We start from the raw sequence: 17,411 nt of genomic DNA, 5'->3' as shown, positions 1-17,411 counted from the left end.
TTTATGCGCACATTGCTCGTGGGCTGTATTATGGGTCTTATTTAGATAAGACAGTGTGGTATTTTGGGGTGCATTTGTTTTTGTTAACTATGGCGGAGGCTTTCCTCGGTTACACTTTGCCTTGGGGGCAAATGTCATATTGGGGGGCTACTGTTATTACTAATATACTTAGAGTGATCCCCGTAGTAGGAGAGAGTATGCTCCGCTATGTATGAGGGGGTTGGACCGTGTGTAATGCAACTCTAAAGCGGTTTTATACTTTACACTTTCTCTTACCGTTTGTGATAGTGGCGGTTGTTTTTTTACACCTGTTTTTTTTACATGAGAAAGGGAGTAATAACCCTTTGGGTATTGAAAGAGGTACTATGTGTGTGCCCTTCCACCCCTTCTATACTATTAAAGATCTTTTTGGTTATGTTTGCTTTAGGTTCTTTTTTATATATTTAGTGTGTGTGGATCCTGAGCTGTTAGGGAATCATTTAAACTATTGGCCTGCTAATCCTATAAAAACGCCAATCCATGTTCAGCCTGAGTGGTATTTTATGTTTGCTTATGCAATCCTTCGTTCAATTCCTCATAAAGCGGGGGGGGTATATGTTATGTTTTTGTCGATTGTAGTATTATACCTAATTCCTAGTCTTCACAGAGGTAAGTATCGAAGTTTATGTTTTTACCCGTTTAATCAAGTAGTGTTTTGAGTGTTGGTTGGTAGGTTTATTAGGTTAACATGGATTGGTGCTCGCCCAGTGCGGGAGCCTTATATCATTTTGGGGCAGTGTCTTTCAGTCATTTATTTCTCTAGGTTGTTATTAAACCCTCTTTCTTTGTGGGTGTGGGACAAGCTGCTTGAATACCCTAAATTCTGTAGGAGTCGTCCTGTAGACCTGAAATGGTTTAAGTTTTTAGCTTATTTCAAGTTATTAAAATTAGTAAATCGCGAAAGTAGCGCACGTGAGTGGGCTAATAAGTGTAGAAAAATATAAATATGTCTTTTTACGGGAGTCGATATTTTGGTGATATTGTCCATGGGGAACTAGGGAAAGACCTGTTCCGGTACCATGGTTTTGTGATGATAGTAGCAGTGGCTGTGTTGGTCTTTGTTATATATATAGGATGCGTAATCCTTCTTACTAAATTTTCTTATCGCCATTTCTTGAACCGTCAACGATTAGAATTTTGATGGACTATTGTGCCAATGTTGATGTTAGTAGGGTTGTGGTTTCCTTCTATAATTAACCTATATTATATAGAAGAAGTAAAACGGCCCCGGTGAAATTTTAAGGCGATTGGGAAACAATGGTACTGATCTTACGAATTTTGTCGCAATTTAGACACTCCAAGCTCTAGAGAAAGCGCTGAAAGAATTTCGTGTTATACAATTGATTCTTACATAGAAGACCAGCAGGAGACATTTAGAAAAGGAGGGTATCGTTTGTTGGATGTTGATAACCGGATGGTGGCTCCAGCAGATGTGCAAATAACTGCTTTTGTAAGAAGGTCTGATGTGCTCCATTCGTTTGCACTCCCTAAGTTACTAATTAAAGTAGATGCCATCCCAGGTCGAATTAATCGGCTTCCTATAAAAGCTTCCCAGTGTAGAATTATTTACGGGCAGTGTTCTGAAATTTGCGGGGTTAACCATAGATTTATACCGATTGTGATTGAGTTTATTCCTGAGAAATATTTTGTCATATGGTTGGAAGCTCTTAACTAAAATAAAAAATAAGCTAAAGCTTTTAAGAAGCGTTAAACTTTTAATTTAATGAACTTGTACAATGGGCAAGTAGCTTTTAGTGATAAGGTGGTCTAATATTAGGATATAGGGCTCATGCCCCTAAGGCGCCGTGAGTAGTGGCTCTTATCTTTGTGAGAGCTGGCAGAGCTAATGCGTTTGATTTAGGATCAATTCATAAGTATATATACTTGCTTTCATGGCACAAGCTGGCAGACCTAATGCATACGATTTAAGCTCGTCTTATAAGATATACTCTTGTTTGTGTGTGAATTACAAAGCTAAGCCCAGTCTCATTATGGTTAGTGTCGAGTGTCTATTTAAGACTCTAAGGAGAGTAGCTGTTTTCTTTGGAGCCTCTATCCTATTAAGCCTTTGTCAAGTGTCAGCGGACTCTTTTACTCCCTTGGGGTCGACTAAGGCTGCACTGGTGGACTGAGTAGGCGTGGTTGTTGGTGTTATCCCTTTTGTAGGGGTGCTTCTCGCTGTGGGCTTCTATACTTTGTTGGAACGTAAAATTTTGGCTATCATTATAATCCGAAAGGGTCCATCCAAGGTGAGTTATATAGGGATCTTGCAGCCTTTTAGTGACGCAGGTAAGTTGTTATGTAAAGAGTTTATTGTGCCTACACGTGCTAACGTAGGGCCCTTCATTTTGGCTCCTGCACTAATATTAACTATCAGTTTACTTGGATGGCTTTTATACCCGTATAAGTCGGCTGAAGTGTTTTATGTTTTCGGGGTGATTCTGTTTATAGTTATTACTAGAGTCAGGGTTTACGGGGTAATAATATCCGGATGGGCTTCTAACTCTAAATACTCTTTGCTAGGTGCAGTTCGTGCGATGGCGCAAAGAATTTCTTATGAGATCCCTATAGGATTTATCTTCTTTTGTGTGGTGCTGTGCTCGGGTGTGTTTATGTTTCAAGAAATTAGGGTGTTCCAACAAAGGTCCTTTTTTTTCTTTTTTCCTTTGTGCGTAGTTATAGTTGTCTGAATGCTGTGTATGCTAGCTGAAACTAATCGGGCGCCATTTGATTTTGTGGAAGGAGAGTCGGAATTAGTGTCAGGATACAACGTGGAGTACAGCGGAGGGGGGTTTGCAGTTATATTTATTGCGGAGTACTCTAGTATTCTTCTCAGAAGGGTTATAAGGGCGGCGATATTTTTCGGGGGAAATGAAGCGTTGATCGGGGTCTTTATGATGGCTTTTGCGGTCTTCTTTGTGGTTATTCGTGCTTCTTTACCTCGTTTACGTTATGATAAGTTAATGAGTTTGTGTTGGACTGTTCTTCTATGTGTCATACTTATGGCTAGTGTGTGTGTAGTAGTTCTAGTTAGGGTGTATGTAAGATAATATAAACTAGTATAATTCATTTACACTGAATGTGTCAGATAAAGTCTGTCTTACTTATGGTTAAAAGGTTGGCAATTAGACTTATTGCATTGATTATTATAAAAAACCTAAATATGAGTGTCATTGGGTTAAGCGTTCTAACTATTCTAAGTATGGGCGCCACAAGAGTCGCGATAGGGGGGGTAGAGTTGAACGGGTTGTACACCACAGACTTTGTAATAGGGTTAATGGTTACACTAACTCTATTTGTAGCAATTCTTTCCTACCTAAGGAGGGTTAAGATCCACCGGAAAGCAAGATTTAATTTAATAATTATCAGAATCAGCCTAATTTTAGTGATAAGATTCAGGGTGAGGAGGTTCTTTCTTTTTTTTTTTTTTTTTGAAAGTGTGCTAGCCCCTCTGTTGTTATTAATTGTAGGCTGAGGCTATCAGCCAGAGCGTTTACAGGCAGGGGGGTATATAGTAATCTATACGGTGTTCGGATCTCTTTTTTTCTTATGGGGGGTAAGAGAACTCTATATTAGAGGGTTGAGGAGGAGGATAAGTTCTGTGGTAAGGCTAGTAAAAAAAAGGGGAATGAGATTGTGATGGCTATACATTCTAGGGTTTCTTATCAAGCTACCAATATATCCATTTCACCTGTGACTACCTAAGGCTCACGTAGAGGCCCCAGTAGCCGGTTCGATGCTATTGGCCGGGGTGGTACTAAAATTAGGAGGGTACGGGCTGCTTCGATTTATAATAGTTATACAAATAAGGCTTAGAAGCGTTTTTTTTGTGCTGCTACTAGTGGTGAACTTGGCAGGAGGTGTCTACGCAGGATTAGCGTGTGTACGGCAAGTGGACCTAAAATGTTTGGTAGCATATTCCTCTGTAGCGCATATGAGGCTTGTGCTATTAGGAGTGCTTAGCAACACGGTATTAGGGGTAGTGGGGGCCATTATTATTATGATCGGGCATGGGTTGTGTTCATCAGGTTTGTTCAGGTATGTGAATGCTATCTATAAGATGAGGCACTCGCGTCTGCTAGTAATAAATAAAGGGGGCTTGTTAGTCTGCCCAAGTCTAGTCTTAATGTGTTTCCTGTTAAGATCAAGCAACATAGCAGCCCCTCCTAGTCTAAACTTATTTGGGGAAATCCTCGTTTTCGGCGTGGGAGGGTGAATAAGTGGAGTGTTCCTGCTTATCCTGGGTCTGATAAGCTTTATTAGGGCATGTTTTAGACTATACCTATATGGAAGTTGTTGTCACGGGAAGGGGGTGTCACACAGGGAGTCCTTAAACTTGAGAAGAGTTTGTGATGTTTTTGTTCTGGCGGCTCATTGGATACCGCTGAACTTTATGTTTATGTTTATACCCTAAACAATGAATCGTAATCCTTATTCTCGTTACTATGTACCAGGTCCAAGTCCGTGGCCCTTTTTTGTGGCTATCTCGGCAAACGGAATAGCGGTAGGGTTAATTTTGTGACTGCATCGAACTCCCAGATTTCTATTAATAGGAATGAGGTTGGGGTGTATACTATTGAGAACTTTTAGATGATGGCGAGACTTAATTCGTGAGGGAGATATTGGGTTTCATACTCGCTTCGTAATCAAGAGATTTCGTGATGGAGTTGCCCTTTTTATTCTGTCTGAAGTAATGTTCTTCTTTTCTTTTTTTTGGACTTTCTTCCATAATGCCTTAAGACCCTCGTGTGAACTAGGGATGCGATGACCCCCTCCAGGGATCCGCACGCCAAACCCGTCGTCGACAAGGCTGTTCGAGACAGGTCTTTTAATTAGGAGGGGGTTATTCGTAACTCAAGCCCATAAGAGAATGCGTTTGAAGGATTATGATGTTGGGCCATTTATTGGCCTAGTGGTAACAATTTTATGTGGGACTGTGTTCTTCCTAGTGCAACTTCGAGAATACTACTGAAACTCATACACTATTGCAGATAGGGTGTATGGAAGAGTGTTTTATTTACTAACTGGGTTTCATGGAATGCACGTAGTTGTGGGGACTCTTTGACTAATGGTGAGGTTAGTCCGACTATGGCGTGGGGAGTTTTCCAGTCAACGGCACTTTGGTTTTGAGGCTTGCATTTGGTACTGACACTTCGTAGATGTGGTATGGGTAGCATTATGATGTTTAGTATATGTGTGGTTTGGAGGATGGTTATACATGTGGTGGTTCAAAATATGAGACGGGGACGTCTATACGTTTAAGTACCCAGACGCAAAGCCTTCGTGGTATGCGTACATTCAAGAAGAGCATGCTCCGTCCTGATATAAGATTCCTGACCATTTAAAAGGTTAAAAATAGGAGTCATACAGACTAGTTAAACAGTTTTGATTTGAAATCAAGTACCAAAGCGATTCCAAGCGCTTACTAGTCTGAGTAAAGTAGTCTAATTAAGGACAGAAGACCTATGATTTTCAAGTGTTATAAGTAACCTTTACTTGAAATGGTAAGCTTTGTGGTAAGACCTATAAAATTAGTGAGATTAGGGGTAATATTGATCGGGACAATTCTTAGGGTTAGAAGAGAAGAGATAGTAGGGGTGTGACTCGGTTTAGAGCTAAATCTGTATGGATTTCTTGTAATTATAAACCCTGATGGTCACTATAGTCCTGAGCCCTGTGTAAAATATTTTGTGGTACAAAGAACGGGGTCAATTCTGATACTAGTGGGTTTTGTAACCTTGATAGAGCAGCACGTAGTGAGAGGGCTGGTGATAAGTGGGGGCGGGTACAGTGTTAAAATCTGGCGTTTTCCCGCTACATTCGTGGGTCCCTTCAATTATTAAGAACAGCAGATGGTTAGCAAGAGGGTTAATATTAACTTGGCAAAAAGTCGCCCCCCTTGTCTTTTTATCAATAATTATACCCTCTAAGGGGTTGTGAGTAGTAATTGTATTGATAGCTGGAATTGGGGCAGTAGGGGGCCTTAACCAGAATTCAGTACGAGTAATAAGCGCGTACTCGTCGTTTGTGCATACATCATGAATGCTGTTAGGGCTCACATGGTCAAGAGTAGTCTTTGTAGGGTATTTTGCAGTTTACTCGCTGTCGGTAGGGCTGTTTTTTTATGGGTGCTCAATAATAAACAAAACAAGAATGGGCGGTCAGATTAGTAGAGCCGCGAGGGGTATAGGGTTACTGATACTGATGGGGATGCCTCCTTTCCTTGGCTTTCTAGCGAAAGTATTGGTGTTTCTAATGAGAGGAAGGGCTGTAATCGTGGCTTGTATTATAGGTTCAGTAATCAGGCTAAAATTCTACATTGACTTTTTTTATAGGATAGTAATAAAAAGGTTAGTAGACAAAAACAAAGCAGAATTCAAGATTATGTGGAGGATAGTGATCGGGGCTAACCTAGCAGGGGGGGCATTGATCTTGGTGAGATTTATTTAGAAACTGCTTTTAGGCCAGGGGCGTTTTGATTTCGGCTCAAAAAGAGTGGGTAAAACCACAAAAGTATGATAAAAAGGTAATTTAAAATAAAATATTTTGTTTCAAACATAACTATAGGTAGTTGTTACCTCCTTTTTGTAGAATGGTACTTTAAAAAAAAGGATTGGTTTGCATCTAATTATTAAGCCTAGGTTTTCATTCTTAAGTGAGGAAGTTAATTAACATAATAGGGCTGCTAACTTTGTTATAAATGGCTTGTACCATTTTTCCTTATAAAAAAGTAGTTTAATTTAAGAACGATAGGTTGTGGGGCTATTAGTGGTGTCAACCCTTTTTTAGCTAGATATAGTTTAAAATAAAATATTGGCTTTGGGAGCTAAAGACACTTCCATAAGTTTTCTAGAAGAATGGTTATGGGGTTAAGAGTTGCGTTTGTCTGCATTGTGTCTTTTTTGTTTACGGGGTTATTTATGCTACTAAGGGAAAAGCGGGGTCTAGACCGAGAAAAGTGCAGTCCATATGAGTGTGGATTTGAGCCTATTGGAAGAGCTCGGAGGCCCTTTTCTATCCGATTCTTTCTAGTAGCAGTTTTGTTCGTCGTGTTTGATGTAGAGGTAGTGCTGTTAATACCTTTTGCCTACATGTTCTTTTACGGTAAGAGAGTGTTAGGGATTTTGTCCTCAAGGGGTTTCCTTCTTATCTTGTTTGGGGGTCTCTACCACGAATATCGTGAGGGGTCTTTGGAATGAGTAGGTTAATACTAGAAGTGGCATTTATGCGAAACGAATTTTGATGAGAGGTGATTGTAAGAGGCTTACTTTTGCTGTTGGAAGTGTATTGTGTGTACCTGTGGTTTTCACGTCGAGAGTGCTTCTTAAGGAAGTATGGGACCAATGAAAGTTCTCAAGGATCTAATAGAAGGTTTGAAAAGGCATATCTTACTATAGCGTATAGGGAAAAAAATATTAAGAGGCTAAAATCTAGTGCGGCTCTAAGGGCTAATAAGGCTAGATGATTGGCTTCTAAGTAAGGATAAATAAAATGATAAAAATACTAAAAAAGGAAGAAGTAGGGGGTTATGGAGAAGTGGAGTCCTGGTGACGTCGATGGCTGTGATCAACAAATCACAAAGATATTGGAACCCTTTATCTGTATAGCGGAGTCTGAGGAGGGTTGTTTGGAGCAAGGTTGAGGTTAATGATCCGAATGCAACTGGGGCATCCTGGAGCAGTGTTCTTAAAAAGAGATTGATTCTATAATGTGGTGGTTACAACGCATGCCTTAATAATAATTTTTTTTGCTGTGATACCTATCTTAATTGGAGCTTTCGGTAATTGGTTGATTCCTCTGCTAGTAGGAGGTAAAGATATAATTTACCCGCGAATAAACAACTTAAGTTATTGACTATCTCCTAATGCACTATATTTACTAATACTGTCCTTTAGAACGGATAAAGGAGTTGGTGCTGGATGAACTATTTACCCCCCTTTATCTGTGTACCCCTATCATAGGGGCCCTAGGATGGATGTTCTTATTGTGTCACTACATCTAGCTGGGCTCAGCTCTCTAGTGGGGGCTATTAACTTTGCTAGGACCAATAAAAATATGCCAGTGTTAGAAATGAAAGGAGAACGAGCGGAGCTTTATGTTTTAAGGATTAGAGTTACTGCAGTTCTTTTAATTATTTCAATTCCGGTTCTAGGAGGGGGCATCACAATAATCTTGTTTGACCGAAACTTTAACACAACTTTTTTCGATCCCGCAGGAGGGGGGGACCCCGTTTTGTTCCAACATTTGTTTTGATTTTTTGGGCATCCGGAAGTGTATATTCTTATTCTACCTGCCTTTGGTGTGATATCAAAAGTAATTATGCATTGCTCTGGAAAAGAAGCGGTTTTTGGTCTAATTGGGATAGTATACGCAATAATCGGAATTGGAGGGTTAGGGTGTATGGTGTGGGCTCACCACATGTTTACCGTAGGTCTTAATGTTGATACTCGAGGCTATTTTTCTACCGCAACTATAGTAATCGCTGTTCCAACAGGGGTGAAAGTATTCAGATGACTGGCAACTATAGCAGGAAGAAAATTCAAAATAAAGCCTGCCGCCTACTGAAGTACTGGGTTTCTGTTTTTATTCACCGTGGGAGGGCTAACAGGGGTCTTACTGTCTAGGGCTTCTATGGATGTGTCTCTACACGACACATATTATGTGGTGGCTCATTTCCATTATGTGCTAAGAATAGGGGCGGTGTTTGGGGTGTTCTGTGGTCTTAACCATTGGTTGCCAAATTTTGTTGGAGTATGCTTTAATAAGAAATGGAGGAAAGCCCATTTTATAGCAATATTTTTTGGGGTAAATACTACCTTCTTTCCTCAGCATTTCTTAGGCCTAAGAGGAATGCCTCGACGGTATATAGACTACGCTGATATTTATGCTCACTGACATTGGGTGTCTTCTTATGGGTCCGCTGTGTCTTTTGGGTCTCTAATATATTTTAAGTTCCTTCTATGAGAGGCTCTAGTAAGCCAGCGAGGGGTTGTATTTAGTGGGGGTTTATGTGGTGAAATAGACTGAGCAGGTACCCGAGACCTTTATCCAGGAAGGAAGCATGTTTATAGCCAATTGCCATTTGTGTGAACTAACCCTTATAACACGTGTATCACTTATATTTATAAGAAATCGCGTAATCAATAATTTAAAGTCATGTTAATAGATGTTTTTTCTAGATTTGATGCTCACAGCTATAACTTAATTTGGTTGTCTATGCCGTTATGGTTGCTGTCTTCTATAGTGCCAATAACCGTGCTATTTAGAGACGTGTACACTAAGGGTAGAAGTACGAGCTCTTTTCGGAGTTTGGTGCTATCCTTTACTTATTCGATGATTCGATTGAACGGAAAGGGACTAAAGCTATCTGGGTTTCCTCTAGTAATAAGGGGTCTGTTCATGATAATTCTGATACTAAATCTGTCTGGAAACTTTCCATTCTTTTTCCCTGTAAGAGGGCAGTTTGTGTTCGGGTTCTCCTTTGCTTTGTCTATTTGAACTTGTTTAGTTTTATCTAGTCTTTTATGCAGATTTGAGCAGGGGTTGATGAGTCTCGTTCCAACAGGTTGCCCGTTAATCCTTGTGCCTTTTATAGTAGTGGTTGAGCTAATTAGTGGCATACTTCGCCCTTTAACATTAGTTTTACGTCTGACACTAAATCTGGGAGCTGGTAAAGTAATTCTAACTATATGCAGGAGAGAGTTAGTAGTTAGCTGGTTAAATAGCAGAAGGCTGCTTACAGGAGTTGGGGGTATTAAAGGGTTAATAATGGGCGGAGGTGTTTTTGGAGCCGCTGAAGTTGCAATCGCGTGTATTCAGTGTTATATTTTTTGTGTCTTATTGTGTCTCTATACGGAGGATCATAGAAGGTAGGTAGTTTTAAAAGCTTTGCTGAAGCGACGGCCTTGTAAGTCGTAGAAAACTATGTGTTTTAAAGCTATGATTTGAATAAAATTCCTAGGAGTTTTCTTAATAAGTATAGGCTGTTTTGTAATCTTCCGTATAAACAAACACCTTTTGTGTTTATTTGTAGGGCTTGAAATAATAAGACTAGGCTTATTGTTTGTAACCCATGTGTTTCTAATAAATCAGTTTTGGTTAATTTTACTAATTCTATGTTTAGCTGTTTGCGAAGCCAGAATTTGCTTGGCCCTTCTGGTTATGGTGATGCGACTATGCGGAGACGATTTGATGTCAAGGTTACTAAGAGATGGCTCGTAAAAATAGTATCATACAATTAAAAAGTAACTTAGGGTTACTTTTACTGATTCTGATTGGATACTTATTTATTCTTAGAGGGAGGACCTTTGGAAAAGCTTATTTATTGGAAGTTACTGTTTGAGAGAGTAATTGTCTCTCATTTAGCTTCAGAGTTCTACTAGATAGCGTAAGAATAGTCTTTGTTGGGACGGTTTTGGTAATTAGAGGAAGTGTAGCAACCTACTGCAAGTGGTATATAGCTGGAGAGCCATACTACAAGCGGTTTATGGGATTAGTATGGTTGTTTGTGCTGTCTATAGTGTTTATAATCTTAGTTCCTAATTTAGTAATACTTTTAATTGGTTGAGACGGGCTAGGGCTCACCTCATTCCTATTAGTGGCTTATTACCAGAACAATAAGAGGTTATCTGCGGCTATGTTGACAGCTTTGACTAATCGAATTGGGGATGTTTTTGTACTTTTTAGAGTTTCTATTTTTTTAAGAGAAGGGGGGTGGTTAATTTATATATACCACCCAGTGCAGACATGGGTTAATTTAGGGTTTGTGGTAGTTCTTGCAGGTATAACTAAAAGCGCACAAATGCCGTTTTGCGCATGGCTACCTGCTGCCATGGCGGCACCCACACCGGTCTCCTCTTTGGTGCATTCTTCGACATTGGTGACAGCTGGGGTTTATTTGATTCTTCGCTCTTTTTATATTATCAGAGCTAATCCCTTTGTGACTCAAATACTTATAGTCTTAAGACTATTTACTCTAATATTAGCGGGGTCAAGGGCTGTGTTTGCGTTTGACCTAAAAAAGGTAATCGCACTCTCGACTTTGAGGCAGTTAAGGTTAATAATATTCTCGATTTCAATCCTTCTTCCGTCTGTAGCTTTTTTTCATTTAGTAACCCATGCGGTATTTAAAGCTTTGTTGTTTCTAGGCGCAGGGGGTGTTATTCATAGAAACCAAAGAATCCAAGATATCCGGGGGTTAAGAAGCTTGTGGCAAGGATTACCGGTAAGAATGGGTGCAATAACGGTTGCAATTGTGTCCTTGAGAGGGGCCCCGTTTATAAGAGGGTTTTTCTCTAAAGACCTAATAATTGAGCTAAGAATGATAGACAGAAGAATAACTTATGGGTGCTATTTATTAGAGCTAACAGGTTTAATCTTCACTTCTTTTTATAGGGCACGGATTGTATTTAGAGTAATACTTGGGTCTAATTACGTTAATAGCAGAAGTTTGCGGATTAATGAGCACTTAAATATACAAACTCCTTTTCTTAGCCTGTATATTGGGGCTATTATCTTAGGAGGGGTATTAGGGAGGAAAATAGAGAGGTTTGGGTTTGTAGTAGTTCTTGAGAAATATGAGAGAGTCAGAGTATTTCTTATTCCCTTTGTAGGGTTAATTTTGTGATGAGGAGTGCTTAGAAAATTAGGGTCTAAGCCTTGGTCGTCAGCCAAACTATTAAGATTCTTTTTGAGAATGTGGCTCATAGAGAGGCTAACCTCCCACCCCAGAAAAATGGCCTTCTTTAAGGGGTCCAGGATGGTAGCTCAAAGTCTGGATCAAGGTTGACTAGAGCTATTGGGCCCTCAAGGTGCCCATAAGGGACTAGGTCAACTCAGCTGTTTGAATGAAATTGTTCAGAAAAATTATTTTACCTACCAGCTGGTAGTATGAGGGCTGGTGGTAGCGGGGGGCGTAAGCTTAATTATGTTTATATAATGAGAGTTATAGTCATATGTGTAATTTTGATGGCTGTGTTTTCGATTGTCTTAATTGCCAAGCAACCTATTTCTTTAGGGCTAGTGCTATTGAGGGGGTCTATAATTGCATGTGTGGAGGTTGCACTGGAGGTTAGAAGGTTGTTAGGGTTCTTATTGTTCCTAACTTACGTTAGGGGTGTAATAGTCCTGTTCTTGTATGTTTTAAGGATCTACCCCAATGAAGTGTATCGTTTTAATCTAGAGTTTATGGTTCTCGTCAGAAGGTGTTGTGCCAGAGCGGTCCTTATGGGTCTTATGAATTACGAGTACAGAGAAATTAGCGGGTCTTTGTTTCTAAGTTTCATGGCTGAAAGAAGCGGGTTAAGGTTATATATCCTAATAGCTGGTGTGTTACTGTTTGTAATATTAGTGGTGTCGTATTTGTGCATAAAAACCATGGTGCCTTTACGAAGAGTAAAATAAACCTAAAATAGAAGATACAGTAGCTTAATTAAAGCGTCTCATTGAAAATGAGGAAGATGGATACTTTAGTACCTTGTGTCAAATCTGTAGGAGGGTTTGATTATGGCCCTAAATTTATGGGCAAAATGCTTCTCATGATTCTAAATGCGGGCTTGAACAAATTAAGTGCAAGTTCAACATCAGTGGGGAAAATTGGTTAATAAAGGAAACTTTAACCCAGCTTTTTGACAAATTCGGGGTCAATTGATGAATGCCAGCAGCCGCGGTTAGATTCAGTTCGAATATAAATTTAAGCGGATTGGTTAGAGTCAATGTTGTGTTATAAAACTATAAAAAAACTATAGGTGCAGTGTAATGTTAACGGTTTTTTGTGGTTATATTCCTAAAGTTTTAGTGAGCTTCTAACGAATCTATGAAGTGAAACCAGGATTAGATACCCTGTTATCCATAGTTTAAAACAAAAGTTCCTCTTAACTAAACATTTGGTTGTCAAAGAGAAATAAATAGGCGGTGTCTGAGATAGAAAACAGGGGATCCTGGGTGTTAAAGGATAACCCACCTACATTTGAGCCTTGTCTTATTAGTGCGTGTGTATGGTTGTTTACTCTAATATGGTGAGTGTCCGGGTAAAATTTTTGGTTATTACTGAAGCTAACTCTTATTTTACTTGCTGAGTTCGGTAAGGTAAGTTACTTTTAGTTAGGTGCAGCTACTAGAATTGGCTATATGCCCATGTAGCACAACTTCAAAAATAATTCAGATTGACATGCAGCTTATGACAAGGTTAATCTGGGATACAGATGTAACTTAAGCAATAATTCAAAGATTGAGCTACTAAAAGGTAGCTCAACTAAGTAGACAAATAAGATAAGAAAACTTGCCTTTGAAGAAGGACTTGTAAGTAAGGGTTAAAAATAAAATTACCCTGAATACAATCAGATGAGTACTAATCGCCCGTCGCTCGCGGGGAAACCTGTGAAAAGTCGTAACAAGGTAGCAGTAACGGAAGTTGCTGCTAGGCTATAATATGCATATATAGTAAATAATATTATATTTGCCTTCCAAGCAAAAGTTCTAATGAAATTAGTGTATGCTGGCCAAATAGTTTAAGCTAAAACGTTGAGCTGTTAATTCAAAATCGCAGTAATTTGCTTTGGCTTGCTTAAGTAGTTTAGGGAAAACATAAGATTTTCATTCTTAAGTCAGATAGTATTTCTCTTAAGTTGTGCTTAGTAGTTAATGTTAATATAACTGAGAACTGCAAATTCTCCATAGTCTAGTTAGGCCTAAGCTTAGTGCCACGTGGGGGATGATCCAGTTGCTTTGATGAAGCAAAGTTCAAAAGTAGTTTTTTGGCACTTAGAACTTCGAAGCGTTATAAAGAAAAATTGTAGTAAGTAGGGCTTTGATTCCTAAAGAAAAAGTTAATCTTCTTCTTCATAAATAAGTTAAAAGTAGTTAATATATAACTTAGAATTGTCAGTTCTAGATTCCTCTTACTGAGGCTTTTTATAATTTATCTTTTTTAAAGAGACGTGCATAATTGTTTTGTGAAAAGTGCACTTGAATTAAAATAGTATAAATAAATTTTAGTACCTTTTGCATAAGGGTTTTTCAAGACAAGTTTAAGAATTTAATTTTCCCGAATAAAAGAGAGTTATTTTTTTGAGTTAAGAAATCGTGGCAGAGATTTAATTAAACTAAAGAATAGCGGCTAGATACTATTCGCGCTTTTAGATATCTGGTTGGCTTAAAAAGATGTGTAAGCATTTTCCTTAACTATTTAAGGGGTAAAATTTTTTGGGTTAAGCTGAAAAATACTAAAATTGATGTTAAAAAAAAATTGGGTTTCTATAGGCTTTAAACTGGCTTTAGATATTAGTGTATTTTAACTAAAACCAGATGGGGAAAAAAGATTAATTGGGTTATTCATTTACTTTAAAATAAGCCTATGGTTGTAGGACCAGTGACTATGATAAAAACGAGTAAAAATATTATTTATTTGGTATTACTATTTTGTTTTACCTTAAAAAACTAAAGGCTAAATAAAAGTTTTTAAACGAATTCGGCAAACTAAACTTCTCGACTGTTTAACAAAAACATTTCCTTTGATGTAAGTAAAAGGTAGTCCCTGCCCAGTGCAACTAGAGTAATGTTTGTTGTAAACGGCGGCGTTAACGTGAGCGTCCTAAGGTAGCGCGATAATTTGCCTTTCAATTGAAGGATGGTATGAAAGGGTTAACGAAGAAGGTGCTGTGTCTGAAAATTTAATTTAAACTAACTTTAAGGTGAAGAGGCCTTTATGTAAAAGAAGGACGACAAGACCCTATGAAGCTTTATCTTAATTGGAGTTTTTGGCTCTTATACGATTTTGATGGGAGATCAGTGAAAATAAGTCTTTCACTATTATATAAATCTAACTCGTATTTCCTAACTTTATATGTGTGGCTAGCTACTCTAGGGATAACAGCGCAATTTCTCCCGAAAGATGGTATTGGAGGGGAAGATTGCGACCTCGATGTTGGCTTTAGATATCCTAGAGGCGTAGAAGCTCTAATGGTGGGTCTGTTCGCCCTTTAAAATCTAACATGAGCTGAGTTCAGAACGGCGTGAGCTAGTTCAGTTTCTATCCTCTTTTAAAAATGAGCTAATTTTGTACGAAAGGACTTTTTCGCTAAAGCAACGCTTTGCCCTGGCTCTGTCATTGCTTAAATAATGCTACGCAATAAACTGATTAGTTTATAAAAAGGGTTGCCTTTTATGAAGCTGAAGGCCAATTAGTGGCGGTAGGGCGTGTCGTTGGTTCTTGTTAAAATTAGTATTGCTATTTTATTAAAAAATAGGGTTAAAACGGGTTGCAAATTAGGTAAAAAATAAAACAGTCTATTAATGCAGCCAAAAAGCAGCAATCACCCACCTAAAGAATAAAACAAGGGTTCTAAAAAGGCGGTGTGTAATGGATTTGTGCTAGTAACAGACAAAAAAAAACCAAACACTGTGGAAACCTTAAGAATGAGGTTTTATAGTGTACCGCATTTCCTGTTACCGGCCGGTACAGTGACCGCAAGGCCTGTTCTCCTGTCCTTTTACACGGAAACCCTGTTGCTGATGCATGTAAAAAGCCCTTAGTTAAGATAACTTATAAGTCAAAGTAAAACTTAATTTTACTTGACATTGTGTATTTTATTGAAAATCTAGTTGCGAATGCCCATACCTGTCCAAACTTGTTTTAGATTATGCTTTACAACCTGTTGTAGATAAGGTTTTGAACCCTTTACAGTGAGTAAGCATTTTTCAGAGTCATGTGAGACTTAACCTAATTAGTGGTAGAAAAAAACAAACTTAAACCTAAATTCTAAAGCTATTTGCTTCCTGTGGTTAATTGTAAACTGCAGGAGAAATGGATCTAAGGTGTTAATTTTTTTCGTTTGCCCTAATTTTGGTTGCTCATGTGATTTTTTGGGGTTTGAAAACTAGACTATCTGTATCTTAAAATCAAAAAATAAATAGAAATCAAGTCATATGAAAGTTCCCAAAGCGTAATTCATGGGTCACTTAAAGTCTAAGCAAAAAAGTAAATCAAAAATAAAATAAAATCAAAATGACACACTAATGCCTGGGGGGGCTGATCTGGAGGGGAGGAAATAGGAAAGCAGGTTAAATAGAGGTGACAAAAATGTGGTGTGCAGCAACAAAATGAAGCTAAATAAAATTGTGAAACGTAGAAGCGTGAGCTTGTAAACAAGGTTGTGAGCGTCTTAAAAAGTAAGTGTTAACAATAGTATGTAATATTAACACGCCTAAAAGGGGGTTAGGTGGGTTATAAACTTACAAAGACTACAAGTGATGAAGTTTATGTCTGGTCCTGAGGTCCCTTTTAAGTGAGTTAGTTTCGTATAAAAGGTTTTTAAGCAAAGCAATGTTCTGTCACAGATCTGAGTGCTATAGACAATATTGTATAGGGCCTTTTTATGTAAATAAACGTGGCGTTAGGCTGTTAAATGTGCTGGTTATAGGATGGTTACATAGCAATAATTACTATATTTGCCTTCTGGGCAAAAATTTTAATGAAATTAGTGTACGCTGGGTGAATAAATTAAGCTAGAATGTTGAGCTGTTAATTGAAAATCCCAGTAATTTGCTTAGGGTATAAGATTCTTATTCTCAAGCCAGATAGCCTGTCTCTTAAGTTGTGTTTAGTTGCTAATGTTAATATAACTGAGAGCTACAAATTCTTCCTAGCTTAGTTGTACGTGGGGGATGGCCCAGTTGCTTTGATGAAGCTAAGCTCAAAAGTAGTTTATTGCTCTGAGGTGTTATAAAGAAGTATTATAGTACGTAGGACTTTGATTCCTAAAGAAAAAGTTAAAGCTTTTCTTTATAAACAATTTAAGAGGAGTTAATTAGTTTTAGGCTCATCTCACTGAGGTTTTTTAGAATTTATCTTTCTAAAGAAATGCACACGATTGCCTCATAAAAAGCTTACTTGAAGTAAAGTGGGGCAAATAAATTTTAGTACTTCTTGCATAAGGGTAAAGCGAAGAGGCCTGTGTGTAAAAGAAGAGCAACAAGACCCTGCGAAGCTTTATTTTAATTGAAGTTTTTGGGTTTGTTAACCCAAAAGCTTATGCATAGCTTTAAGGTCTCTTTTAAGCGAGCGAGTTTTTAGCTAAAGCAATACTTTGTGACGGATCTGTAATGACATAAATAATATTGTATAATAGGCTGATTAACTTATAAAAAGGGTTCTTTTTATGTAAATGAGTGTGTTGCTTAGTGATAGATTGTTGAATGTGTTGGGCACTAGAGAGGCTGTATGAGAGTGGCTTAGGCAGGGGTTTGCTGCAAAAAAAAGGCTTACTGTTAAGGGGTGTGTGAGATGGTTTTTTTTCATATAAAACTGAGTGTTTAGAATAGACGTTGGAGGAGGGGACTTATGTCAGGGCGGAGGGGGTGACACTGTTAGGGTG

At 38.4% G+C, this 17,411-nt stretch overlaps 1 protein-coding gene and 3 pseudogenes across 1 annotated transcript; all 4 read left to right on the top strand.

The window, feature by feature from the left end:
• The first annotated feature begins 7,605 nt into the window (after positions 1 to 7,605).
• Positions 7,606 to 8,292, top strand: LOC134701765 (cytochrome c oxidase subunit 1-like; annotated as a pseudogene).
• A 79-nt stretch (positions 8,293 to 8,371) lies between these two features.
• LOC134701762 (cytochrome c oxidase subunit 1-like) lies at positions 8,372 to 9,186 on the top strand (annotated as a pseudogene).
• Positions 9,187 to 9,195: 9 nt separating this feature from the next.
• On the top strand, positions 9,196 to 10,381 carry LOC134701764 (ATP synthase subunit a-like; annotated as a pseudogene).
• A 1,595-nt stretch (positions 10,382 to 11,976) lies between these two features.
• LOC134701763 (NADH-ubiquinone oxidoreductase chain 6-like) lies at positions 11,977 to 12,441 on the top strand. The gene has a single exon (XM_063562891.1). It carries the CDS (start codon positions 11,977 to 11,979, stop codon positions 12,439 to 12,441), a length of 465 nt encoding a protein of 154 aa, XP_063418961.1.
• Positions 12,442 to 17,411: the final 4,970 nt, after the last annotated feature.

The sequence above is a fragment of the Mytilus trossulus genome, unplaced genomic scaffold (assembly GCF_036588685.1).
Source record: "Mytilus trossulus isolate FHL-02 unplaced genomic scaffold, PNRI_Mtr1.1.1.hap1 h1tg000331l__unscaffolded, whole genome shotgun sequence".
Lineage (NCBI taxonomy): Eukaryota > Metazoa > Mollusca > Bivalvia > Mytilida > Mytilidae > Mytilus > Mytilus trossulus.
Note: the sequence above shows the minus strand (reverse complement) of the source record. Positions and strands in the feature narration are given on the sequence as shown.

Coding starts and splice junctions, on each gene's coding strand:
- LOC134701763 (XM_063562891.1), top strand. CDS start 11,977: ATGAGAGTTATAGTCATATGTGTAATTTTGATGGCTGTGTTTTCGATT.